This window comes from Spinacia oleracea, chromosome 6 (assembly GCF_020520425.1).
Source record: "Spinacia oleracea cultivar Varoflay chromosome 6, BTI_SOV_V1, whole genome shotgun sequence".
NCBI classification, from domain to species: domain Eukaryota; kingdom Viridiplantae; phylum Streptophyta; class Magnoliopsida; order Caryophyllales; family Amaranthaceae; genus Spinacia; species Spinacia oleracea.
In genome coordinates this window covers 70,712,795-70,735,709 of record NC_079492.1, presented here as the reverse complement: position 1 = coordinate 70,735,709, position 22,915 = coordinate 70,712,795, and the positions used below count along the sequence as shown (strand labels likewise).

The 22,915-nt window shown below is 36.9% G+C and overlaps 3 protein-coding genes across 3 annotated transcripts; all 3 read right to left on the bottom strand.

Annotated features, from left to right (window-relative positions):
* Window positions 1-426: 426 nt before the first annotated feature.
* Window positions 427-1,245, bottom strand: LOC110781069 (DNA repair protein XRCC3 homolog). The gene has a single exon (XM_021985324.2). It carries the CDS (start codon window positions 1,243-1,245, stop codon window positions 427-429), a length of 819 nt encoding a protein of 272 aa, XP_021841016.2.
* An 831-nt stretch (window positions 1,246-2,076) lies between these two features.
* On the bottom strand, window positions 2,077-18,368 carry LOC130463252 (protein FAR1-RELATED SEQUENCE 5-like). Its single transcript, XM_056832329.1, has 3 exons — window positions 18,211-18,368; window positions 3,758-4,561; window positions 2,077-3,436 (listed from the first exon to the last, which is right to left on the bottom strand). Exons 1-3 carry the CDS (start codon window positions 18,366-18,368, stop codon window positions 2,077-2,079), a joined length of 2,322 nt encoding a protein of 773 aa, XP_056688307.1.
* Window positions 18,369-18,758: 390 nt separating this feature from the next.
* LOC130463251 (uncharacterized mitochondrial protein AtMg00820-like) lies at window positions 18,759-19,139 on the bottom strand. Its single transcript, XM_056832328.1, has one exon. It carries the CDS (start codon window positions 19,137-19,139, stop codon window positions 18,759-18,761), a length of 381 nt encoding a protein of 126 aa, XP_056688306.1.
* Between the last annotated feature and the right edge of the window lie 3,776 nt (window positions 19,140-22,915).

Genomic DNA, 22,915 nt, shown 5'->3' with positions numbered 1-22,915 from the left:
CTACTGTGCATGGTGCGATTGTTGTCTGTCGTGGAGAAGGTGGATGATCTACTTCAGGTAACATGTTTCAAACCAACCTAATGACACGCAATATTTTTAACATCATCGACAGGCACTAAATACAGAACTTGTACATTAATGCAGCTTTATACAAGCAATGACAGACAGCTTAAGAAGTATATGCTAGGACGTCTGGTGGGTAATTGCTTCAACCAGCTAAAGTTGAAAGAAGTGGTAGACATCATAACTAACAAGAAAGGAAGTAAAACTTAGGCACGTTGGGTAGTTTGCTTTCATGTGGAACTCCGTCACTTATTATGTATCACGTATGTGTTTCGTGTCCTCTTTGTGACATTAATTTCGGAGTGTTAAAGTACTGATGCAAAAGTTTTCATTTTGTGACAATTTCTGAAAGTTGCTTTAAGCCTATGCATCGGTAACACCCTGTTCGGTTATTTTAAAACTACAAGCATTTAACTCTAGTGTGGACGATAACAAAACACTACACAATCTGTCAAACATTTGGGTACTGGAATTCATTGTCTTACTCAAAAATAACCTAGTTGCTATATTCCTAGTCCATCCCATACCCAAGGCGGGTCGAACCTTCCTTCCAGATGACATCATGAAATGTGTAGACGAATCACGATCACTAGGAAACACTTCTACGACGTTATTGACAACACTGACCGCAACATTATATGTGGCGGCAATTGACTTTAACCCGTAACCGATGGCCCGTAAAAGTTGAGAACGTGCCTCTAGATCTTCCACCGTGTTGTCAAAATGACTAGTACATATACTAGCTACTGAGTCAATAACAAGTAAGCAGATATGCCTGCTTGTGTTATGCGAGTATTGAATCAACTTTACAACCCAATCAAGAACATTAGGCAAGTCATACGGTGATTCGACCTGCTTGATTGTTATGTGATCACAAGGATTGTCATGTTTATGTAGTTCAGAATCTAAAATGAAAGGAATTAAACCTGTTAAACGCCGAATGGGAAATGGACCAATCGAGTGGATGTAAATGGACGACCCAAACAGTCCACCCAAGGACGGAGGCAATTGACACGCTATACTGGCCTGCAGGCAAAGTTGTGTTTTACCGGTTGCATTCTCTCCACATAACTCTGTCACCTCTCCAACACTTACACCCCCTTGTGTAATGCGATCTATAGCGTTGCACTTAGTTGTAATTTTTTGTCTAATTGGTGACACAATTGGGACTGGTATTGACATTTCTTTGATTTAGATGAACATCACTAGCCATATGATATCGACATATATAATGTAATTGTGGTGTGAATATTTTTCATAAGTCAAAACCTTGAAAAACATACATCTTCATGAGTTTTATGAATTACGAAAATTCTTAAATGGGAATGCAATTACATGTTACATTTCTTTCAACATAGGTTTGAAAAACTTAAATAGTTCGTAACATTGAAAATGGATATGACATATGGTCTACATTGTACTCCTTCCATTTATTTTTTCCTGTTTGTATCTGTACATCTATTTAATTTATCAAAAACATATATAATTAATGACGTGTGCTGAAGGTTCAAGTTTTTTAAAACGTATCATACTCCCAAATAATAACTAACCATCACAAGATTTGGGTACAGATTTATATTCCAATCGGTTTTTACAGAATTTCTTCAACAAATGGGTCTAGTACACAATGAACTACAATGTCATCCGTCCTCCCATTCTAGTGAGCCATTCATAGGTTTCGTAATCGAAAATCTGGGTTATATCTTCAGATAAATTGATTTGTGAACTTTCGGGAACGTCTTCTAAAACAGGTCCGTTGTATTGCGGATGTACACGAACGTCGTGAAGGTTGTTGGCGTGTTCTTGCCTAGCCCGGTACGTAGGAATATGTCCATACATAGACCTAATAAGTTCCTATATTCACAATAATACAAAAAAATTAGTCGGGACACATATTTTACTCATACAATACTAAATTCACGAAAACTTCATTACCTTGTTAGCTGCAGTCTCAGCGTGTGAACATGCTTGCTTCCCCTTAGTTTTGTCGTAGATCGAAGAAGGTCCTTTCTTTTACCGTCCCACATGCCTCTTATCAATAGGGGTTTTCAACACACCTTCTTCGGGAGGTACAACTGTCCTTCTTAAGGCGCGTTCATTATACTCTCTTGGCCGTAACCTACGACGGCCAAACACATTACGTGCATCGGGATCCCACCAACAGATGGAAACATCACCTACGTCACCAGTTTTCCTAATACCCACCGCATCCTCCGTTTTTAGCCTAAGTACGCCAGTACCTTCGGTATACAACTTGTACGCAGTTTCGTTTTGCATTGCTAAGTCTTTCAAATAATTATGCCTTTGAGATAGCTCTTTAGCTTTTGCTAACCGTTTTGATTCTTCAGGATCAAAGTACGAAACCCTAATAGTCTCATATGACCTCACTTGCTTACTCCACCTATCTAGTATATATTTCTCCGGTATAAATTGAAAATCCTCAACATCCATAGCTTTTAGTATGTGCCGACATAATATACCTCTAAATTCAAACATTTGACATGAACAAGATAACTCCCCCTTAACCTTATCGACTGTAACATTGTAGCTCTTAAACCTTTTCCTCCAATGAGGAGAGGTTAGCTTCTCGTCTGCTCTATAAATAACAAGTGACCCTAGTGCGTCAAGTTTAGTCACGTTTGTGTGGGTTAAACCTTTACGCTCATTAACAACTACAGCAAACATCTCATTGGTGTAAACCTTGTGAAACACATACTCAGCTAACACACTCTTGTCAACATCTAGTCGAGGAGGCGTATCTAGACTTTTCAAATTGTCCTCCTTCTCTTCCTGTGCCTTTATCTTCATACAGAACTCGTAGTTTTTAATAAATTGGAGTAATCCACATTCTAAGTCTACATGAATTTTGAAGTAACGATTCATACCTTCACTTCTCTGCGTAGATGACATTCCAGCCCAAAATGTGCCTCTGTTGTAGGCTGGTGCCCATTGCCGACGGTTGTCGTTTGAATCCTGCATCCAACCCTTACCTCGTTGATTATATCTATCCATCAGAAGACACCAAGCCTCGTCAAACTCATCGGGATCGAGCATATCTTGCACGGCTGTTCTGATCAGCGTATCAATGCTTTTCCAGTCGGCTAGCTTACCGAGATTCCGGGATGCATTCTGTAGCATATGCCACAAACAGAGTCGGTGTGGAACAACAGGGAAGACTTTGCCTATTGCACTACATATTGCCCTATCTTGATCAGTCAAAATGCCCTTCGGAGGCTTACCCATACACTTTAGCCATTCCTCAAACACCCAAACAAAACTTTCAGTATCCTCATGTGAGATTAAAGCGGCCGCAAATACAGTCGATTTTCCATGGTGGTTTACGCCAACAAAAGGAGCAAATGGCATACGATACCTAGTGCAATTATTATATTAGCAATAAAGATAATTAACATGCTCAAAATTTTTTAATCGTGACTCTAATAGAAATTGAACTCCTTGCACATACACACTCTTCCAAGCGTTACTTGTTAACAGACGGATTTGCTAGACAAAATAAACCACAACAATAATAAATGGACTACCTAATACAGATTACAACATGCATTACACATGCATGTCAATTGTAAGCATTCAGAGCTAATACCGATTCAAAGATTGCTATTAGGTTTCCTGGATAAATGTTAGGTCACATATATGGCAGTAATAAATACAAATAAAATTTTCAATTACGTACCTGTTGCTTGAAAAAGTTGTGTCAAAACTTATAACATCACCGAAATATTTGCAAGTCCCTCTACTACGCGCGTCAGACCAGAATGCATTTTTTAAAATACCTTCACCATCACGTTGAATAGAACTATAAAAATCCCCATTAAGTTCTCGTTGTGCTTTGAAGTAATCTTCAAGACCGGCAGCATCACCTTTCTCAAACATTGTTTTACGCCGTTCAACTGCTATGGCATTTCTAATATCCTTTTTGTTGAAAGTAATATTATCAAAGCCCCCTTTTTCAATCAATTGAGTGCCAAAGTTTCTACTAATACTAACTCCCCCCCTTTCGTTTATCATTAACCTATCGAATGTAGGACCATCAATGCAACGGTAGTTAACCATCATTCTACTGCAATCGGGGCTAAGAGGGTGATTATGCTTTAAGTCACAACTAATTATTATAAACTCTCCGTCCTTCTGCGTCCCATAAACAAACATCTTGCAACCAGTAACATTAGAACCAATACTTGATTTAACACCACCCTTCTTACATTTTAATCTGATTCGTTCCATCATATGCGGCCTAGCCTCAAGATCTCCAAAACCTATTTTACTAACACCCTTGTCTTTGTACTCCTTTCTAATAACATTACTTTTCACAAACATCTCAAACCCCTCTTTATAGGCATAACGATGACAAAATTCACTAAACTCGTGACCGGAATTAAAGGACATGCCTACGGCAGGGGGGTTGGACGTGGGAATGTTCACAATGGTTTCTTCTTCCACAGCAGGTTCACCATTAAGGTCTATAGTTACCATTTCACTGTTGAATACATAATAATAAAGTACATTAGTTATATAATAATTCATACAATGTATTTAAACTCTAGTGGATTTTTAATAGGTAGTGCATACTGTATAATATATTGTATATTAATTACACACACGACCTTTATTTATATAACGTGTTCAGCAAACAACATTTATTAAACCTAATTAAATGGTTGAAACATATTTTCAGACATTGTAATCTCCGTCAATAACAACTACACACTTGGGTTTCTACGAAATCAAAACTAATAATTTATTGATTTGAAAAAACGGGAATAAGTTCATCCAACAAACAAAACCAATTCATAAATACTTTCCAACAGATGTACGAGTACAATTTCAAAAAATTAACAAAAGAAATACGAGTAGAATATCACCTCAAGAAAATTCACCAACAAGCTTTTATGCAGACCACCTGCTATGAACACAGCTGAAGAAGTTTTTTTTTATTTTTTTGGGGCTATCGAAATTTTGGGCGGGCTTATTTTGGGGGATAAGTGAGCGGTAATACTCCCGCTTCTTCAGTAGAGAAAGGCGGTACCTGCGAAAATTTTTCCCCCCCCTAAATAAGTAAATTACCCCCAAAACCTAAATAAGTAAATTACCCCCAAAACCTAAATTTGACCTCATGACTTGTCCTATTCCTATTGGAGGGTATGTACGTACAGTCATCTTACCCCAGGGTAAGTGTATGAACTCCCCTAACATAGTGCTACGGATGTTCAATTTTAGCGCGAAAATTAATGCGTATAATTAGGGGATCAATGTTCCTTTAGTGTCCATAACTATTTTTTTAATTAAAAGTTGATAACTAATTTGGAAAATTAATATAAATTTATACAAGCAAATTTCAAGTTGTCAACTAACTTTGCAACTAACTTTATTGATAATACCTTCATTACTAATTTCCAATCATGGTTTTTTATTCAAAATATTTAAAGAATGACTTTCATTACTCCCTCCGTTCTTGAATGTTAGTCTATTTTGGAATATAAGACAATTCAATTTAAGTACACTTCACATGAATCTTAATAAAATCTAACTCATGTGAGTAGGAGAGAAAAATAATTAAAGGGTATCATGGGATAAAGATTTACTTGAGAGTAAACAAGTGAGTCATTTCAATATTTACAAAGGTATATAACGGGGATAAATGTTGGACAGATAAGGAAAAAATTTAAGAGGAAATCACAAATAAAACAACTCAATACGGAAAGAGATCTAACAATCAAGAAAGGAGGGAGTACAACAGATTAAAGAGCGTGAGATTTGTGATACAAAATCTCGCCCTCTTAAGCTATAAAGGTGACAAAAAATTCGCCCACCAAGTCACCTGTTAGCGCCGTCCTATTAGCTTCTCCCATAATTGTAATATTTTGTAACAACCAAACTTCTCTAGTTATTTAAATTTCATTAGGATGAATAAGATCGACTTTAACGTGATATAATTATATGCATGCTTTAAAGTAAAAATATTATAAGATTGACTTTAACGTGATCGGGTGTGATTAACCATGTTGAAAACAAATATGTAATAAACATAATATTGTACAAATGACTAATTGATTAGAAAATAGGTTAGAATTATTATTAGATAAATAAAGAGCAAGATAGAGAAATTGATTGAGATTATCAGAAAACAACAATGCGATTCGAAATTAATTATTTGTATAGTTGTGTCATTGTGTGATCAAGAAACTTTGAGTTAGTTGGATAACAATCATTGATTTGATTCTCTATCATGTAATGAGCAATATTGAGCTCTAATAATCACACCCTTCATTGGAAAGTCGCATGTACAGTAGTTCTATGATTTTTTTTTCATATTTACCAACTTTTTTAGGTCTTTGTATTTACTGCCTTATAAAATATAATTTCATATTTACTAACTTACTTTTATGAAAAAATTCGTACTCACCACTTTTTAATTATTTAGTCTGATTTTTATCCTTGTGAGCTCCACTTAACCGACTTTTTTGATTTCCCTCTTGTTCATTAGGTTTTCAATTAAAGAATTCAGATAGTTAAATAGGATTCACATAGACCGAAAATTGGACGAAAACTAGTAAAAGGTGGTGAATTTAAAACATTTTATATAAAAAATAAGGTGGCAAATATAAAATTACATTTTATAAAGTGGTAAATCCAAAAATCTAAAACTTAAAAGGTGATAAATATCAAAATATCCTCGTTCTATTATAGAATGTTATTAAAGAAAACATAGTGTAGCAAAATAGTTTTTAAGATAGTAATGATATTGAAGAAAGTTTTCACTTTCCGTTTCAGTCAATCAAACAATTTAGAGAGTGTTTGTTTTGGGTGTATGAACAACCCAGTTTTCTGTGTATTTCTTTCAAATGTTGCGCTTCTTACGCTTGTTCTTTACAAGTATATCACTCTGATTAACCCTAATTCTATACTACCATATATATACAACACTACAACCTATAAGAAAGGGACAGCAAGACACTACTATTCACACAAATACATGTGACCATAAGCTGACAAAATTGTTAGGTTATGATACATATGATATTACATAAATCATGCGGAAACAACCATTAACCCAGGAATACATATTATTTACACATAATCATATAGCATAATTTAGATGCATACTCTTTGTTGCGTGCCTTCCCTAGCTGCGCCCGAACCGAACAAGAACAAGTCTTTAGGACTCCAAGTGTCGTCCCTCCGTAGATAGTCCACAGCACGTCCGGATCCGCCTTAAGATTGACCAACTAGAATCGCCCTTAAGGTACTAGAATTTTCGGCACTTTTGAGCAAGGAATGTGGCTGAATTTTTCTCTCAAAACTCACTTTGAATACTTGAATTAATCTCTGAAAATATGTGACCCTAGGCACGTATTTATAGAGTTATGGAAAGGGAATTGTAATCCTAGTAGGACACGAATTAATTAAACTTAGAATCCTACAAGAACTCTAATTAATTAATTTATCCTTTTAGGAATAGGAATTTAATCATAAACTAACTCTAATAGTTTTAGGAATCATGCATGAACACAAACTCACAACACACACACACAGCAGCCACAAGGGCCGCCCATGCGCGTGCGTGCGAGCAGCAGCCCACGCAGCGAGGCCCACGCAGCCGTGGCCTTGGCGCGCGCTGGGCCTGCCTTGCGGTAGGCCTGGGCGCTGCCTTGGCTGGGCTTGTGGCGCGCGTTTGGCTTGCTGGGCGATGGCCCGGCTTCGTGCTGGGCCTTCGTCCGGCAGGCCTCGTCCGATGCTAATTCGTACGATACGCTTCCGATTAAATTCCCGGTTTCGGAATTCATTTCCGATACGAACAATATTTAATATTTCCGATTCCGGAATCAATTTCCGTTTCGAACAAATATTTAATATTTCCGTTTCCGGAATTATTTTCCGATTCCGATAATATTTCCGATTCTGACAATATTTCCGTTTCCGGCAATATTTCCGATTCTGGCAATATTTCCATTTCCGATAATATTTTCCGATACGTACCATGTTTCCGTTTCCGGCAACATCTACGACTTGGATAATATTTATATTTCCGATACGATCCATATTTCCGTTTCCGGCAATATCATCGTTTCCGGAGTATTCATTTCTTGCTTGTGACGATCTCAGCTCCCACTGAAACCAAGATCCGTCGATTCCGAATATCCATAGATAGAGTATCTAATGCCATTAGATACTTGATCCGTTTACGTACTATTTGTGTGACCCTACGGGTTCAGTCAAGAGTAAGCTGTGGATTAATATCATTAATTCCACTTGAACTGAAGCGGCCTCTAGCTAGGCATTCAGCTCACTTGATCTCACTGAATTATTAACTTGTTAATTAATACTGAACCGCATTTATTAGACTTAACATAGAATGCATACTTGGACCAAGGGCATTATTTCCTTCAGTCTCCCACTTGTCCTTAGGGACAAGTGTGCATTTCCTAATTCCTTTGTCGCTCGATGCTTGCTCTTGAACATAAGGTAAGAGTTGTCATCCTTATTATGTCCAGAGGTGTTCCTCGGTTTCAGAGTTCAACTGATCAAATAAACAGATAATCATAGCCTATGATTCATCCGAGCACGGCCATGCATTTCACAGTTTCTAGCTCTCCGAGTGGCCTTGTACAACTTTTAAGCATCTCATCCCGATTTATGGGAGGACAATCCCAATCTTGCGATCTTGAGATTAGACTTCGTTTGATAGGTGATTACCTGAGCGTTGCCTTTATAGCCTCCTTTTACGGTGCGACGGTTGGTCAACGTCAAAGCAACCAGTTCTCAAACAAGTAATCTCAAATCACTCAGGTATTGAGGATTTAGTGTCTAATAATTTAATGAAATTTACTTATGACAGATTTTCATCTCTTACAGTAAAGTTTCATAGGTCTTGTCCGATACTAGTCTTCCCAAAGTAAGTATCTATGCAAATGATTATGACATTGCCATGTCCACATAGTTCAAGAAACAGAACTACTAGTCATCTTGCATTCTAGTCGTCTAACATTTTCTATGCGTCCAATTTTATAGAAAACTCCGACTAGGGACCATTTTCAACCTTTGACATTCAAGTTCACTTGATAGACATTTCTTAGTCACAGGACTGGTCCTGACAGTCTATCTTGAATATATTGTCAAATTGAAGGGACTCATCATTTAATACTAAACCAAGATTAAATGGAATATGAAAACACATTTCATATATGATAAATGTTCAACCCCAATGTTTTATAACCATGGGCCTCAAACCCATCTTTAAAACAGTTCATGGAATTCAAAGCTATGCTTGATTTCCAGTGCTACAATGTGAGTGTTGTTTCTCACTTGTTGCATAGGTTTAGTTATCATGCTTTGCCAATCTTAACATCCTTTTCATCGAATGCTCTTTGAGATATGATGATAAGATCTTTTCGAGTTTGTTTATTATGTGATCTAGTCTTTCTCACTTCGATGGTGGTTTTACTCATTTTGCAATGAAGAACCATCAAGTTAGCAGACGTTTTTCTTGCTTCAAGAGTGGTTCTACGCATTTTTCAATGAAGAACCATCAAGCCAGCAGATAGGTGATCTACCCAAGTTCAGTGAAGAACTTTAAACAACCCTGTTTTATTGCTTCTTAGGCAATAATTACTTTTACTTCAACTGTATAGGTTGCTAGTGATGCTTTGTTTGGATTTACCTATCCAAGCAGTTCATAGATATGTGGAAGACTCTCCAACTATATCTTAGAACATAGAAATTATTATTTTAATTTCCCACGCAACAACTCATGGTCTCCAACCCATGTTGCCATTTTCAAAACACGATGCTCTATAGCTCGTCCTTATCAATGGTTAACTCCAAAGGGTCTTGCTTGATCCTTTGCCAGTGTTTATGCGTGTAGCATCAATATTTAACATATCTTTATTTCCTTGAATCAAGAACTATTCCTATGTACCATTTCAAGTACCATAAGTATTCTTGATCTCAATCTAGTTGATCTTCACTTAGATCAATAGAGATTGGTATATGTTCGTCATGCCTAAAGTCATACGATACGTTTTTGGCGATCCTCATATTATATCATACATGATAAATTCTTTTGCAGAATATTTCCCAATTGAATTCTATTCATGTAACTTTAGCTTATCTAGTTTCAGTAGATACTAAATTCAGCTAAATTCTTTGACATATAATATAGGTTAAGAATCTCATTTAGACTCTTTGATGTTTAACTTAGTAAATGCTTATACATAGTTCAAACATCCTTTACTTAGATTTATTCACATGGGTCGAATATCTCCAATGGAGACTTTCGTGTTTGATTTAGTAAATGCCATTACTTAATCCAAAACAATATCATAAGATCTTTGTAAATAGATCTTAATACCCAGTATGTACTAAGTTTCGCCATGGTCCATCATTGATGAATTATTTCAAATCTAAGTCATTAGCATTTGAATGTTATTTCACAATAGAGAGATACGTGTGTAATACACATAGGACCAATTAAGTTTTAAGTTCTCCCACTAAACTTCTTATATATCTATAAGAATCATGTATATTTTATGAAACTAAAATGCTTATTAGCTTCACTTAAAATACAGTTCCAATTCCCAATTGCTTGCTTAAATCTGTACTTAGATTTTATAAGCTAGCTTTCCTTTTCAAGCATTTATTTGGATCCACAAATCCTATGACATACCATGTACATAGTTTATTCCAACATTTTATTGAGGAATTGTTTTGTCATCCAATTGCCATATGTACCAATATGCAATCATTGCTTGATTTATAGACTTGAGAATTATGATTATGCATGAGGTTTCAACACAATCCATGCCATGAATTTTCTTGTAACCTTTAGCAACTAATCTAGCTTTGTGTGTGAACACAATTCCATGTTTGATGGTTTTTATCCTTAAAACAAACTTGCAACCAATAGGTGTGAAACTATTCTTGCAAATCAACAAAATTTCAATTTTGTCATCAAAACATTGAGTATGTTTTATGGCCTTTAACCAATTAAACATATAGTCTATATATGGCCTCTAACCATTTTAGGGAATCTGGGTTTCGTCATAGCTTTCTTACAAGTCACTTCTTTTAGTTTGACTGCAAGTTGTAGGTTTCTTTACTATCTAATAGAAGAATTGCATAGTTTCAGTGACCTGAACTCCATGTTTCTTCACTATCTAATAGAAGAATCTCATAGTTCCAGTGACTTGAACTCTATGCCTACTTGGGTATAGAACATCAAACAACAGAATATCAATAGCCACTTGAAAGTCCTTTGAATATTCTGTTCTCCTTGAAGCACTTGTAAAGTCTTCTAAGAGAAGTCTATTCTTTAAAGCCACTTCTAAAGTCCTTAAAGAATAAGTTCGGTTTTTCTAAAGCACTTTGAAAAGCCTCCGGAATGTCCGTTTATGTTTGTTGTTCGCCTCGAAGACTTTCGAGGTCTATTTTCTCCCACTTGTCATTTTGGAAACGAATCTCCAAAAGGACATTATTTCGAGCAAACAAACATTATGTTCTCAAAAATTCGTGGTAGAAACAATACCCTTGTGTCTCATTTGAATAAATCACAATGAAACATATATCTAGACTTGGGCCTTAGTTTGTTGAATAACAAACACTAAGCTCCCACTGAGTTTAGCAACTCTCTAGATATATATATTATCGAAAAGATATTCTGAAATTTCTTTTCTATAGCTTTGACGAATTTAGTTTAGTTTGGTGGTAGTTGAGCATTTTGTTTTAGAAATTAAAGGAAAAGTCTTTATGATCCATCATTGATCGAATCAAGTACTAATCGACTTCGATCATTCCAATTTAGATATGCCATATCTTATGGAGCTAGATTGTGAATTTTACTAACAATCATTGATGATCATTCTTGATTTAAGTAATCATCAACATGATCTAACCTAGATCTTTGTGATTTCTTACCAAGTGGGATTTATACTTCTGAATCTTTGAACCAGCCAAACAGATTCAACTTATATCACATTTGAGTAAATAAACCTACATTCACTCAAATCTATGTGAAATAATAAAGTCATAAAATCTTTCTTTAGCTTTGAACTCTATTGTCTAGGCGTTCTAACAATAGTTCATATCTTTTGTTACTTTCAACAAGTAAGACTAGTCGTCTTAAATTGATCTAGAAATCAATGAACTTTCAAAAGTCCATAAAATAGAGTTTTTGAATGTTAACTTGTTGATATGGTCTAAGCAACAATGCCAAAGATTAGTGGAACTCAAATCAAGGGGTTGATTTGAACCTAGTAAAGTTCTTTAAAGAGTTGTTTGTTTTAATCAAGCATATTGACTCAACCTGTAATTGACCATTTCATTCAAATAAACAAACAAACATTGTTTTTGTTTTTCTTGAATGTGAGTCTTTCTGTGTTTGAAAACAGAAATTTAGGTATGTTGATTATGGAACAAAATAGCCATTAAGTTCCAGCCTTTTAAAGGACTTAAAACAAACTAGATGACCCTATAACTAATGTAGCATTGCCATGCTTCATTTCCCACTTGTAGGTCATTAGTGTATCCTAGCTTCCATTGTTTGAGTTATTATCGAAGTAAGAACCTCAAGCGGTATATGATACCAAGGAAGTTTGATTGCTAGGTCACTTCTCTTTAAACATAAACTTATAGGTAGAAACGGAATCGTAAATTCCTTTCATTTGTTCCTCGTTTTCCTATTTCTTGTACCCTTTCTTATAGTCTTAAGAATTGATTTCTTTAGTGTTGACTTTTATACTTTGTTAGACATGTCCAATGTCACAAACAAGGTTTTTACCATTTTAATTTATGTTGAATATTCTGTTTCAACTAGATGATCTTACAAGAAGCTTCTAAAGTTCTCTAAGCATCGATCTATTCGAATGTCTAGGGACTAGATTCATTCGAGAATTAAATGGACAAAGATATTAGGTTGTTAACCATTGGTAAAGCTGAGCGTATTAGACTCGATGCTTTATGATCTCAAAACTACAGTGTATTTTGAATTCACAAGCACCAATTGGTTTGCCATTCGATTTTGATGTTCGAAAACAACCATAAAAGTCGCTATAAGAAACGTACATTTTAAATTGCTCACTTTCTCTCATTTCCGTGAATTGTTCTTGGATTCACTACCAATCGAGGAAATTTACTGTTACCTTTCTAAAAGGATTTACTGCAGTGCAAGATATTTAATTATAAACAATAATTAAAACATACATTGAAGCATGCAAAGTCTAAACATCTATCATGAGTAATAACTTGAAAATTAAAGCAATCATGCAATTTCAACAAGTTATTAGCATTTTATTCGAATTTATTGTTCCGGCAGGTGTGAATAAAATGATTCCAAGACCCTAAAATCATTGAAGAACTAAGCACAGTTTGTCGACTTAATCCTAAAACATCTTAGGTAAGCAAAAGCCTTTTGCTAATAGTCTAGAAACTATTCTTCGTTGATAGGTACGTCTAAGAACTTATTAGGTAAACCTATCGATTTTGCCACGACATAAAAGGACTCCTTACTTATATCGTTGAGTTTCACCAAAACTAACATGTACTCACAATTATTTGTGTACCTTGCCCCTTTAGGACCAATAAGTAACACCTCGCTGAGCGAAAACTATTACTAGATTGATGTAAAGGATATCCAAGCAAGTGTATATTTTGGCATGGCACCTTTTAACTCAATTTTTAAGTTTGGAACTTAAGGCTCTTACTATGTTGGTTAGATTTTAAGTGAACTAAAATCCTTAATCATGCAACATAATCAAGCCACAATCTTACGCATAATTAAGACATATTTAAAGCAATAAATAACTTAAAGCATGCATAAGATAAATGTGATCTAGTATGGCCCGACTTCATCTTGAAGCTTTGACTTCAAAGTCCGTCTTGAAAATCTCCGTGGGAGGCACCATTTTCTTCAAATAGGATAAGCTATAACTAATTACAACTATTTGATGGTACGCAGACCATATTTGAATTGAAAAATAACTTTGGTACTTTAGACCAATTACATTCAAATTAATGGTACGCAGACCATATTTTCTATCCTATTTGGGCCATACTAGTCACTTCATAACCTGCAAAACAGTACATATACAATATATTCCATTCACCCATTCATTATCATGAATGGCCCACATAGCTGGTTAGTAAAACACATTATGCATCACGTAAACATTTGCAGCAATTAATCAAGGGCACCAATAATCTACCAATTATTCAGTCCTTATTAATTCTAATCAAGTTGTTTTAACCTTAAGGATTTGTAGACCTAATCAAGAGTTTTATGACTAAAAGGGCTCCCACTTAAACCAATAAATTTATATGCTTTACTAGTTTTAAACATAAAAATGTATTTCAAGTCTAACCGGAAACATACAAATTTAATTAAAATTTAAAGCTCATATAAATTTATAATTGAATCCAAAAAGTTTAATTTAATTTCAGTCGTATTTAAATTAATTCATGATTTTAATTTTAGTAAAATAATTAGAATAAATAAAATTTATTATAATTACAATATTCAAAATTAAAATCCAAGAAAATAATTTAATTTATTAATTTTAAAATTAATTAAAATTACGTAAACTGAAAAATTTTCAAATTAAACATTCAAAACGATCTAATCGCAACGCAAACACCCTACGCATTGCACGCCCATGGGCCGCACGCACACAGCCATTGCTGGCCATGTGCGCGCAGCCCATGCGCTTGTCGCATAGCTGCTGCATCTCCATCGCAAGCCATCGCACGCTATGGTGCTCGTTGTGCGCGCGCCAGCGCTCGACGCACGCGAGCCATCGCTCGCTGTGCGCGCTCGCCAGCGCACGCTGCGCGCGCTCCATCGCTCGCTGTGCGCGCGAGCCATTGCTCGATGTGCGCGCGAGACATCGCTCGCTGTGCGCGAGCAATTGCGCGCGTTCAACGCTGGGCGCAGCGCTCGTGGCACGCGAGCTTGCGCTCGCTGCGCGCGAGGCTGCGCGCTCTTGCGCGAGGCAGTGAGCGTCGTGGCGCAGCTCGCTTGCTGCCCACACGCGACTGCCTTGGCTTGCCTTTCGCCCATGCCCATTTGTTCATAGTTCGTGGCCCACGACACAAGGCAGGGCTGCTGCCTTGTGCTCGTGCACCACGCCCTTGCTCATTGCATTCGTGCCGCACGGGCGACGAGCTCCCTTGCTCGTCGTCGCATGCCCGCACTATACAACACCCCTTAAGGGTAACACGAAGCGTCCATTGCTTTGTGCGTGCAAGTTATATGAACGAATCGCATAAAAATTTAAAATTTATATTTAAAATTAATGACAAATTAATAAATAATATTAATTTCATAATTTTAGGGCGAAAAATCGAAAATTTATTATCCAATTGATTTCCGATTATTATGGATTCAAGTCTAGGTCATAAAAATTTAAAATTTATTATAAATTTACAATTTTTATGGTGGTTTTTAGTCATAGGTTTCTAATTAAATTATAATTAATTATGAAAATCAAATTAATTCTAAATTATTCTAATTTTCAACAAATTAATCATAATTACAAATTAGATTGCATAATTAACAAGGCTAGGCATTCAAACTTGTTAAACATATACAGTAGGTCAATAAAAAATTCAAGATTTATCAACAAGAATCGCAAATATTTAATTTAACATCTTAAATTTACGAAATTTTGCATTCGAAAAACTAAAACCTTCGAAAAGTCATAGTTAGGCTTCGAATTTGAGAATTCTGGGTTCGGCAGAAAAATATTTGTTTTGTCAAAATTTTAGAATGCCTTTTACATGCGGAATTGACACAAAAATCACTAGATTTGGATGAGTAACGAAGAAACTGCCGAAAAACTGCGTACGTATAATTAAATAAACGCAATTTGCAATTAATTAACAATTACGAAAATTAATCACCCCTTTTAATTCTTGCAAATTTGTAATATTTAACCATGTTCATGCAATTTAGATTATGAAAATAATAAGGGGCTCGTGATACCACTGTTAGGTTATGATACATATGATATTACATAAATCATGCGGAAACAACCATTAACCCAGGAATACATATTATTTACACATAATCATATAGCATAATTTAGATGCATACTCTTTGTTGCGTGCCTTCCCTACCTGCGCCCGAACCGAACAAGAACAAGTCTTTAGGACTCCAAGTGTCGTCCCTCCGTAGATAGTCCACAGCACATCCGGATCCGCCTTAAGATTGACCAACTAGAATCGCCCTTAAGGTACTAGAATTTTCGGCACTTTTGAGCAAGGAATGTGGCTGAATTTTTCTCTCAAAACTCACTTTGAATACTTGAATTAATCTCTGAAAATATGTGACCCTAGGCACGTATTTATAGAGTTATGGAAAGGGAATTGTAATCCTAGTAGGACACGAATTAATTAAACTTAGAATCCTACAAGAACTCTAATTAATTAATTTATCCTTTTAGGAATAGGAATTTAATCATAAACTAACTCTAATAGTTTTAGGAATCATGCATGAACACAAACTCACACACACACACACAGCAGCCACAAGGGCCGCCCATGCGCGTGCGTGCGAGCAGCAGCCCACGCAGCGAGGCCCACGCAGCCGTGGCCTTGGCGCGCGCTGGGCCTGCCTTGCGGTAGGCCTGGGCGCTGCCTTGGCTGGGCTTGTGGCGCGCGTTTGGCTTGCTGGGCGATGGCCCGGCTTCGTGCTGGGCCTTCGTCCGGCAGGCCTCGTCCGATGCTAATTCGTACGATACGCTTCCGATTAAATTCCCGGTTTCGGAATTCATTTCCGATACGAACAATATTTAATATTTTCGATTCCGGAATCAATTTCCGTTTCGAACAAATATTTAATATTTCCGTTTCCGGAATTATTTTCCGATTCCGATAATATTTCCGATTCTGACAATATTTCCGTTTCCGGCAATATTTCCGATTCTGGCAATATTTCCATTTCCGATAATATTTTCCGATACGTACCATGTTTTCGTTTCCGGCAACATCTACGACTTGGATAATATTTATATTTCCGATACGATCCATATTTCCGTTTCCGGCAATATCATCGTTTCCGGAGTATTCATTTCTTGCTTGTGACGATCTCAGCTCCCACTGAAACCAAGATCCGTCGATTCCGAATATCCATAGATAGAGTATCTAATGCCATTAGATACTTGATCCGTTTACGTACTATTTGTGTGACCCTACGGGTTCAGTCAAGAGTAAGCTGTGGATTAATATCATTAATTCCACTTGAACTGAAGCGGCCTCTAGCTAGGCATTCAGCTCACTTGATCTCACTGAATTATTAACTTGTTAATTAATACTGAACCGCATTTATTAGACTTAACATAGAATGCATACTTGGACCAAGGGCATTATTTCCTTCAAAAATAACGGCTATAAATCAGTGCACATGATCCTAAGTTGATTCATGTGACTGATGTTCTTGTGTCATGAGGAACACGTAGATCCTATGTGGAACTCACCATATTTCTTCACACCCCCCCCCCCTTCAAGTTGAACATGGGGAGTAGACACAAGTCCCAACTTGACAGATAAGTAATGGTGTTGTCTAGCTGATAGAGACTTGGTCATGATGGCAGTTATCTGTTTAGCTGATCTAATAAAGGCAGTGAATATGAATCCATCCTCTATATGCTCTCTGACATAATGGCAGTCCACCTTCAAGTATTTAGTTCTCTCATGGAAGACTGGATTGTGAGCAATATAGTGGGCTGCTTGGTTGTCATAGTACAAAGAAATAGGTTTAGGTATGGAACACAACAAATCCTCAAATATCCCATGCACCCACACAAGTCCAGAAGTGGTTTGAGACATGCATCTGTATTTAGATTCTACTGAAGACTCGTTTTAGTTTTCCAAGAGACTAGGAATTCTCCCAAGTATATACACCATCCTGTAAGAGACCGGGTACTAAAATCACAGGACCCCCAATCAGCATCACAAAACCACGTGATGTTCAAATTTCCAGCAGTAGAATAAAATAGACCCCAATAAATTGTTCCCATTAAATATCTGACTACATGTATTGCTGCATTCCAGTGAGGTAATCTGGGACAACTCATGAATTGACTTAGTTGTTGCACTTAATAGGATATATCTGGCCTGTTGAGGTTCAAATATAGTAACCTTCCAACCAGTCTTCTGTATGCTTCTGCATTTTCCATGACCTCTCCCCGATCAGTTGAAAGCTTCACATGTTGAGGAAATGGAGTTTTGCACTCTTTACAGTCCTCCAGACCTTCATCTCTAACAATGTCTAGGATATACTTCCTTTGGTTCAACATTGTTCCCTTTTCTGTCCTAGATACCTCAAGACCAAGAAGAATCTCATATCTCCTAAGTCTTTCATAGTGAATTCATCATCTAAATCTCTTTTCAGTTTCTCTATGTAGTCAATGTCATTTCCTGTAATCGACAAGTCATCAACATATACCAGTATGGCACACATTTTCCCATTCTTTTCCTTGCAAATCTCTCTTACATTGAACAAACTTTCTTTTATTTATAAATTTTGCCAACTCAATATTTCATTGCCTAGATGTCTGCTTCAATCCATACATGCTCTTATATAGTTTACACACATTCTCTTTTGGCACATTTTTGCAACCTTAAGGTGGCTTCATATATACCTCTTCTTCTAGAAAGCCATGTAAGAATGCATTGTTTATATCTAGCTATTGTATCTGCCAGTTTCTAAGAGTAGCTAGAGAAATGAGTATTCTCACAATGGCAAACTTTGCCACATGTGAGAAAGTACATTTGTAGTCTTTTCCTTTCTCTTGCTTGTCTCCCCTGGTCACTAACCTAGCCTTCAGTCTTTCAACATCACCTTCTCTAGTATGCTTAACTTTGTACACCCATTTGCTATCTAGAGCCTTCTTATCTGGAGGTAAATCAGCCCATTCCCATGTTTCATTTTTCTTCAGTGCCTCCAATTCTTCAACCATTGCTGATGTCCATCCTACTTCTTTACTTGCATGTTTGTAACTCACTGGTTCCTTCACCTTCATAGCATTGTTCAAGGATATGATGTACTCAGGTGTATAGTATTCCATATAAGACAACAAATGATCAATCAAAGTGGGAGAAGAGTTGATGCTATTAGCACTTGATATTAGTTAATAGTTGCTTTTTAATAAAAGACTAATAGCATAAAGCTACAAATGTATCCTTGTGGGCTACCCAAAGGAAACAAAGGGGTATTACTTCTAAAATACATCTGAGAACAAGGTGTTTGTTGCTCGAGATTGTATCTTTTTGGAAAGAGATCACATTTCCAAAATGACAAGTGGGAGAAAATTAGACCTCGAAGAAATTCGAGTCGAACAACAAACTCTAGAGAATGCTCAAGATGACATTCAGGATGAAACTCAGAGATCTTTAGAAGTATCTGCTGAGAATCAAGAACCAACTAGAAATGTAACCCCGCGTAGATCGTAGAGATATAGGTCTCAACTGGAAAGATACTTAGGTATTTTGACGAACGAGAGCCATGAAGTTCTATTGCTGGAAAGCGATGAACCTGCGACTTACAAACAAGCTATGACGAGCCCTAGCTCCAAGCAATGGCAAGAAGCCATGCAATCTAAATTAGAGTCCATGTCTGAGAACCAAGTTTGGGATTTGGTCGATTTGCCAGATGGCTACCAAGCCATAGGAAGCAAATGGGTTTTCAAACTGAAAAAAGGACAAGGATGGGAAACTAGAAGTTTTCAAAGCTAGATTGGTTGCAAAAGGTTACAGGCAAGTCCACGGTGTGGATTACGATGAAATTTTTCACCAGTTGCAATGCTAAAGTCTATTCGGATAATGTTAGCAATCGCTGCTTATTACGATTACGAAATATGGCAAATGGATGTCAAAACCGCTTTCTTAAACGGCGTTTTAACAGAAACTGTGTTTATGACACGGCCTGAGTGTTTTGAGGATCCAAAGAATGCTAAAAAGGTATGCAAGCTTAAGAAATCTATTTATGGATCGAAGCAATCATCAAGGAGCTGGAACATACGTTTTGATGAAGCAGTTAGTGACTTTGGCTTCGTCAAGAACGCAGACGAATCTTGTGTATACAAGAAGTTCAGTGGGAGCAAAACTTCTTTTCTAGTATTATATGTCGACGACATATTACTTATCGGAAATGACATTCCTATGTTGAACTCTATCAAGATTTGGCTTGGGAAATATTTTTCGATGAAGGATCTAGGAGAAGCACAGTACATACGGGGCATCAAGATCTACAGAGATAGATCTAAAAGGATGATTGGACTTAGTTAAAGCACTTATATCAATAAGGTGCTTGAAAGGTTCAAGATGGCAGACTCCAAGCAAGGCTACCTACCCATGTCTCATGGAATGACTCTAAGCAAGACTCATTGCCCAAAAACACTGGATGAGCGTAGAATAATGAGTGGAAATCCATATGCATCATTGATTGGTTCAATAATGTGTGTTATGATATGTACACACCCGGATGTTGCATACGCACTCAGTGCTACGAGCAGATACCAGTTAGACCCAGGAGAGGCACATTGGACTGCTGCCAAGAACATTCTGAAGTACCTGAAAAGGCACAAAGATGATTTCCTGGTCTATGGTGGAGATGATGAATTAATTGTTAAAGGCTATATGGATGCAAGTTTCCAAACCGACAAAGATGATTTCAGATCACAGTCTGGGTTTGTCTTCTGCCTCAACGGAGGTGCAGTAAGCTGGAAAAGTGCTAAACAGAGCACCATTGCGGATTCTACAACTAAAGTGGAGTACATTGATGCACATGAAGCAGCAAAGGAAGCAATTTTGCTAAGGAAGTTCATAGGTGAACTTGGTGTAGTCCCCTCCATTAAATGACCAATAACTCTATATTGTGACAATAATGGAGCTATTGGACAGGCAAAGGAGGCTAGACACCACCAAAGAGTCAAACATGTACTTCGTTAATTTTGTGTTCTTTATTTTATGTTCTTAATTGCCTTTAACTGAATTTCTTGCGTTCGTTGTAACAATTCTAATATTATTATAAGGATAAAATGGCAGTTGCCGCAAGTTAGAAAAACTTAATTTGTTTTGTTCGATCATCTTTTGGTATAATGCTATGCAAACAAATCTTTTGGGGCAAACAAATCTTTTGGTATAATGCAAACAAATTTGATAACATAAGGTGATTACAAAAGGCGGCCTTCAAAGGCGCAATTACATGACGTACCATAACATGACCACGTACAGTTTTATTTTACTCTTTTTTGAAACCAAACGCCCCTTCATTTTTGGATTAGCCAACACTAATGTACTTTACCATAACTTTTAACTTCATGAAGACAATATCTTGTTGTGTTAAAGTACATTCGATTATCAAGATTTTTGCACCTATATGATCCTTATTTTGGGGGAAAATTATAAAGATCTATTTTTTAGTAAAAAATATACATGTAAGAAATACAGTACTTCTTCTAAGTTAATTCCTAATCAAAATTAATTAAGAATTAATTTAATGACCAAGAGTGTCACATGCCACATTCCACTAGAGAGCAGGAGGTCGTGTGGTGGACGGTGAAGTCGAGGAGGCTCTATGGTGGACTACCGGTGCCAAGTGTAAGGTTATGAACAATATAATTCATGCGGGACAACTATAAAAGCCAGAAATTAGCATAATTAGTATATATAATATGTGATGCGTGTCTTCCCTAACTGCTCCCGAACCGAACAAGAACAAGTAACAGACTCCAAGTGTCTTCCCTCGTAGCAAGTCCACAGCACGTCCGGATCCGCCTTAGATTCTACCGACTAGAATATTCTCTAAGGTTTTTGTGCACTCGGGAAACTCCCAAATTTGATAGGCAAATATTAAACTCTCCCTTGAATTTATTGTATTTTATGTCATGTTTAAATTGTGATCATGAACTACATATATATAGGGTGGGAAATAGAGAATTGTAATTCTACTAGGAATCAAATAACTAAACCTATTACGATTCTAGTTACCTATTTCTATTATAATTTTAGTAATAATTAAATACCTAGAAGTCCAATTATTGAACGATTAGGAAAATAACTTACTTACGACCCAAGTAACTTGGCGCCTAAGTAACGTGTGTGGGCAATTGGCCTTGGCACGCAAGCCATGCTTGCCGCCCACGTTGCCTTGCGAGCCACGCTGCTTGGCGCGCTGCAGGCCACGCTTGGGCTTAGCCCATAGTTGCTTGTTGTCGGCCCATCGCAAGCCTCGCTGCCTTTGCTAGGCGCTGGGCCTAGCGCTGCCGCTAGGCTGCGTGCTCGGTGTTGGCGCTGGGCCTTGTGCTTGGCGCTGGCCCGTCGAGCTCGCGGGCCTTGCTCCTCGAGCGAGGGGTTGGCTCGCTTGTCGGCCTGTCGCTCGTCGTGCTTCCGATTCGTTTTCAGATTCCGGAATTTATTTCCGATTCGAACAATATTTACGTTTCCATTAATATTTCCGATTCCGATAATATATCTGATTCCAGCAATATTCTATTTACGATAATATTTTCCGATACGATCCATATTTCCGTTTCCGGCAATATCTTCGACTTGGATAATATTTATATTACCGTCATGAACCATATTTCTGGTTTTGGTAATATCTTCACTTGCGGAAAATACCTTTTCTTTCCCTTGTGATGATTTTAGGTCCCACTGGAACCAAGATCCATCATTTCCGAATGATAATAAATTGAGTACTTAATGAATATTATATTCACTTAAATACTTGATCCGTTTACGCACTATTTGTGTGACCCTACGGGTTCAATCAATAGTAAGTTCTGAATTAATATTATTAATTCCACTTGAACTGAAGCGGCCTCTAGCCAGGCATTTAGAT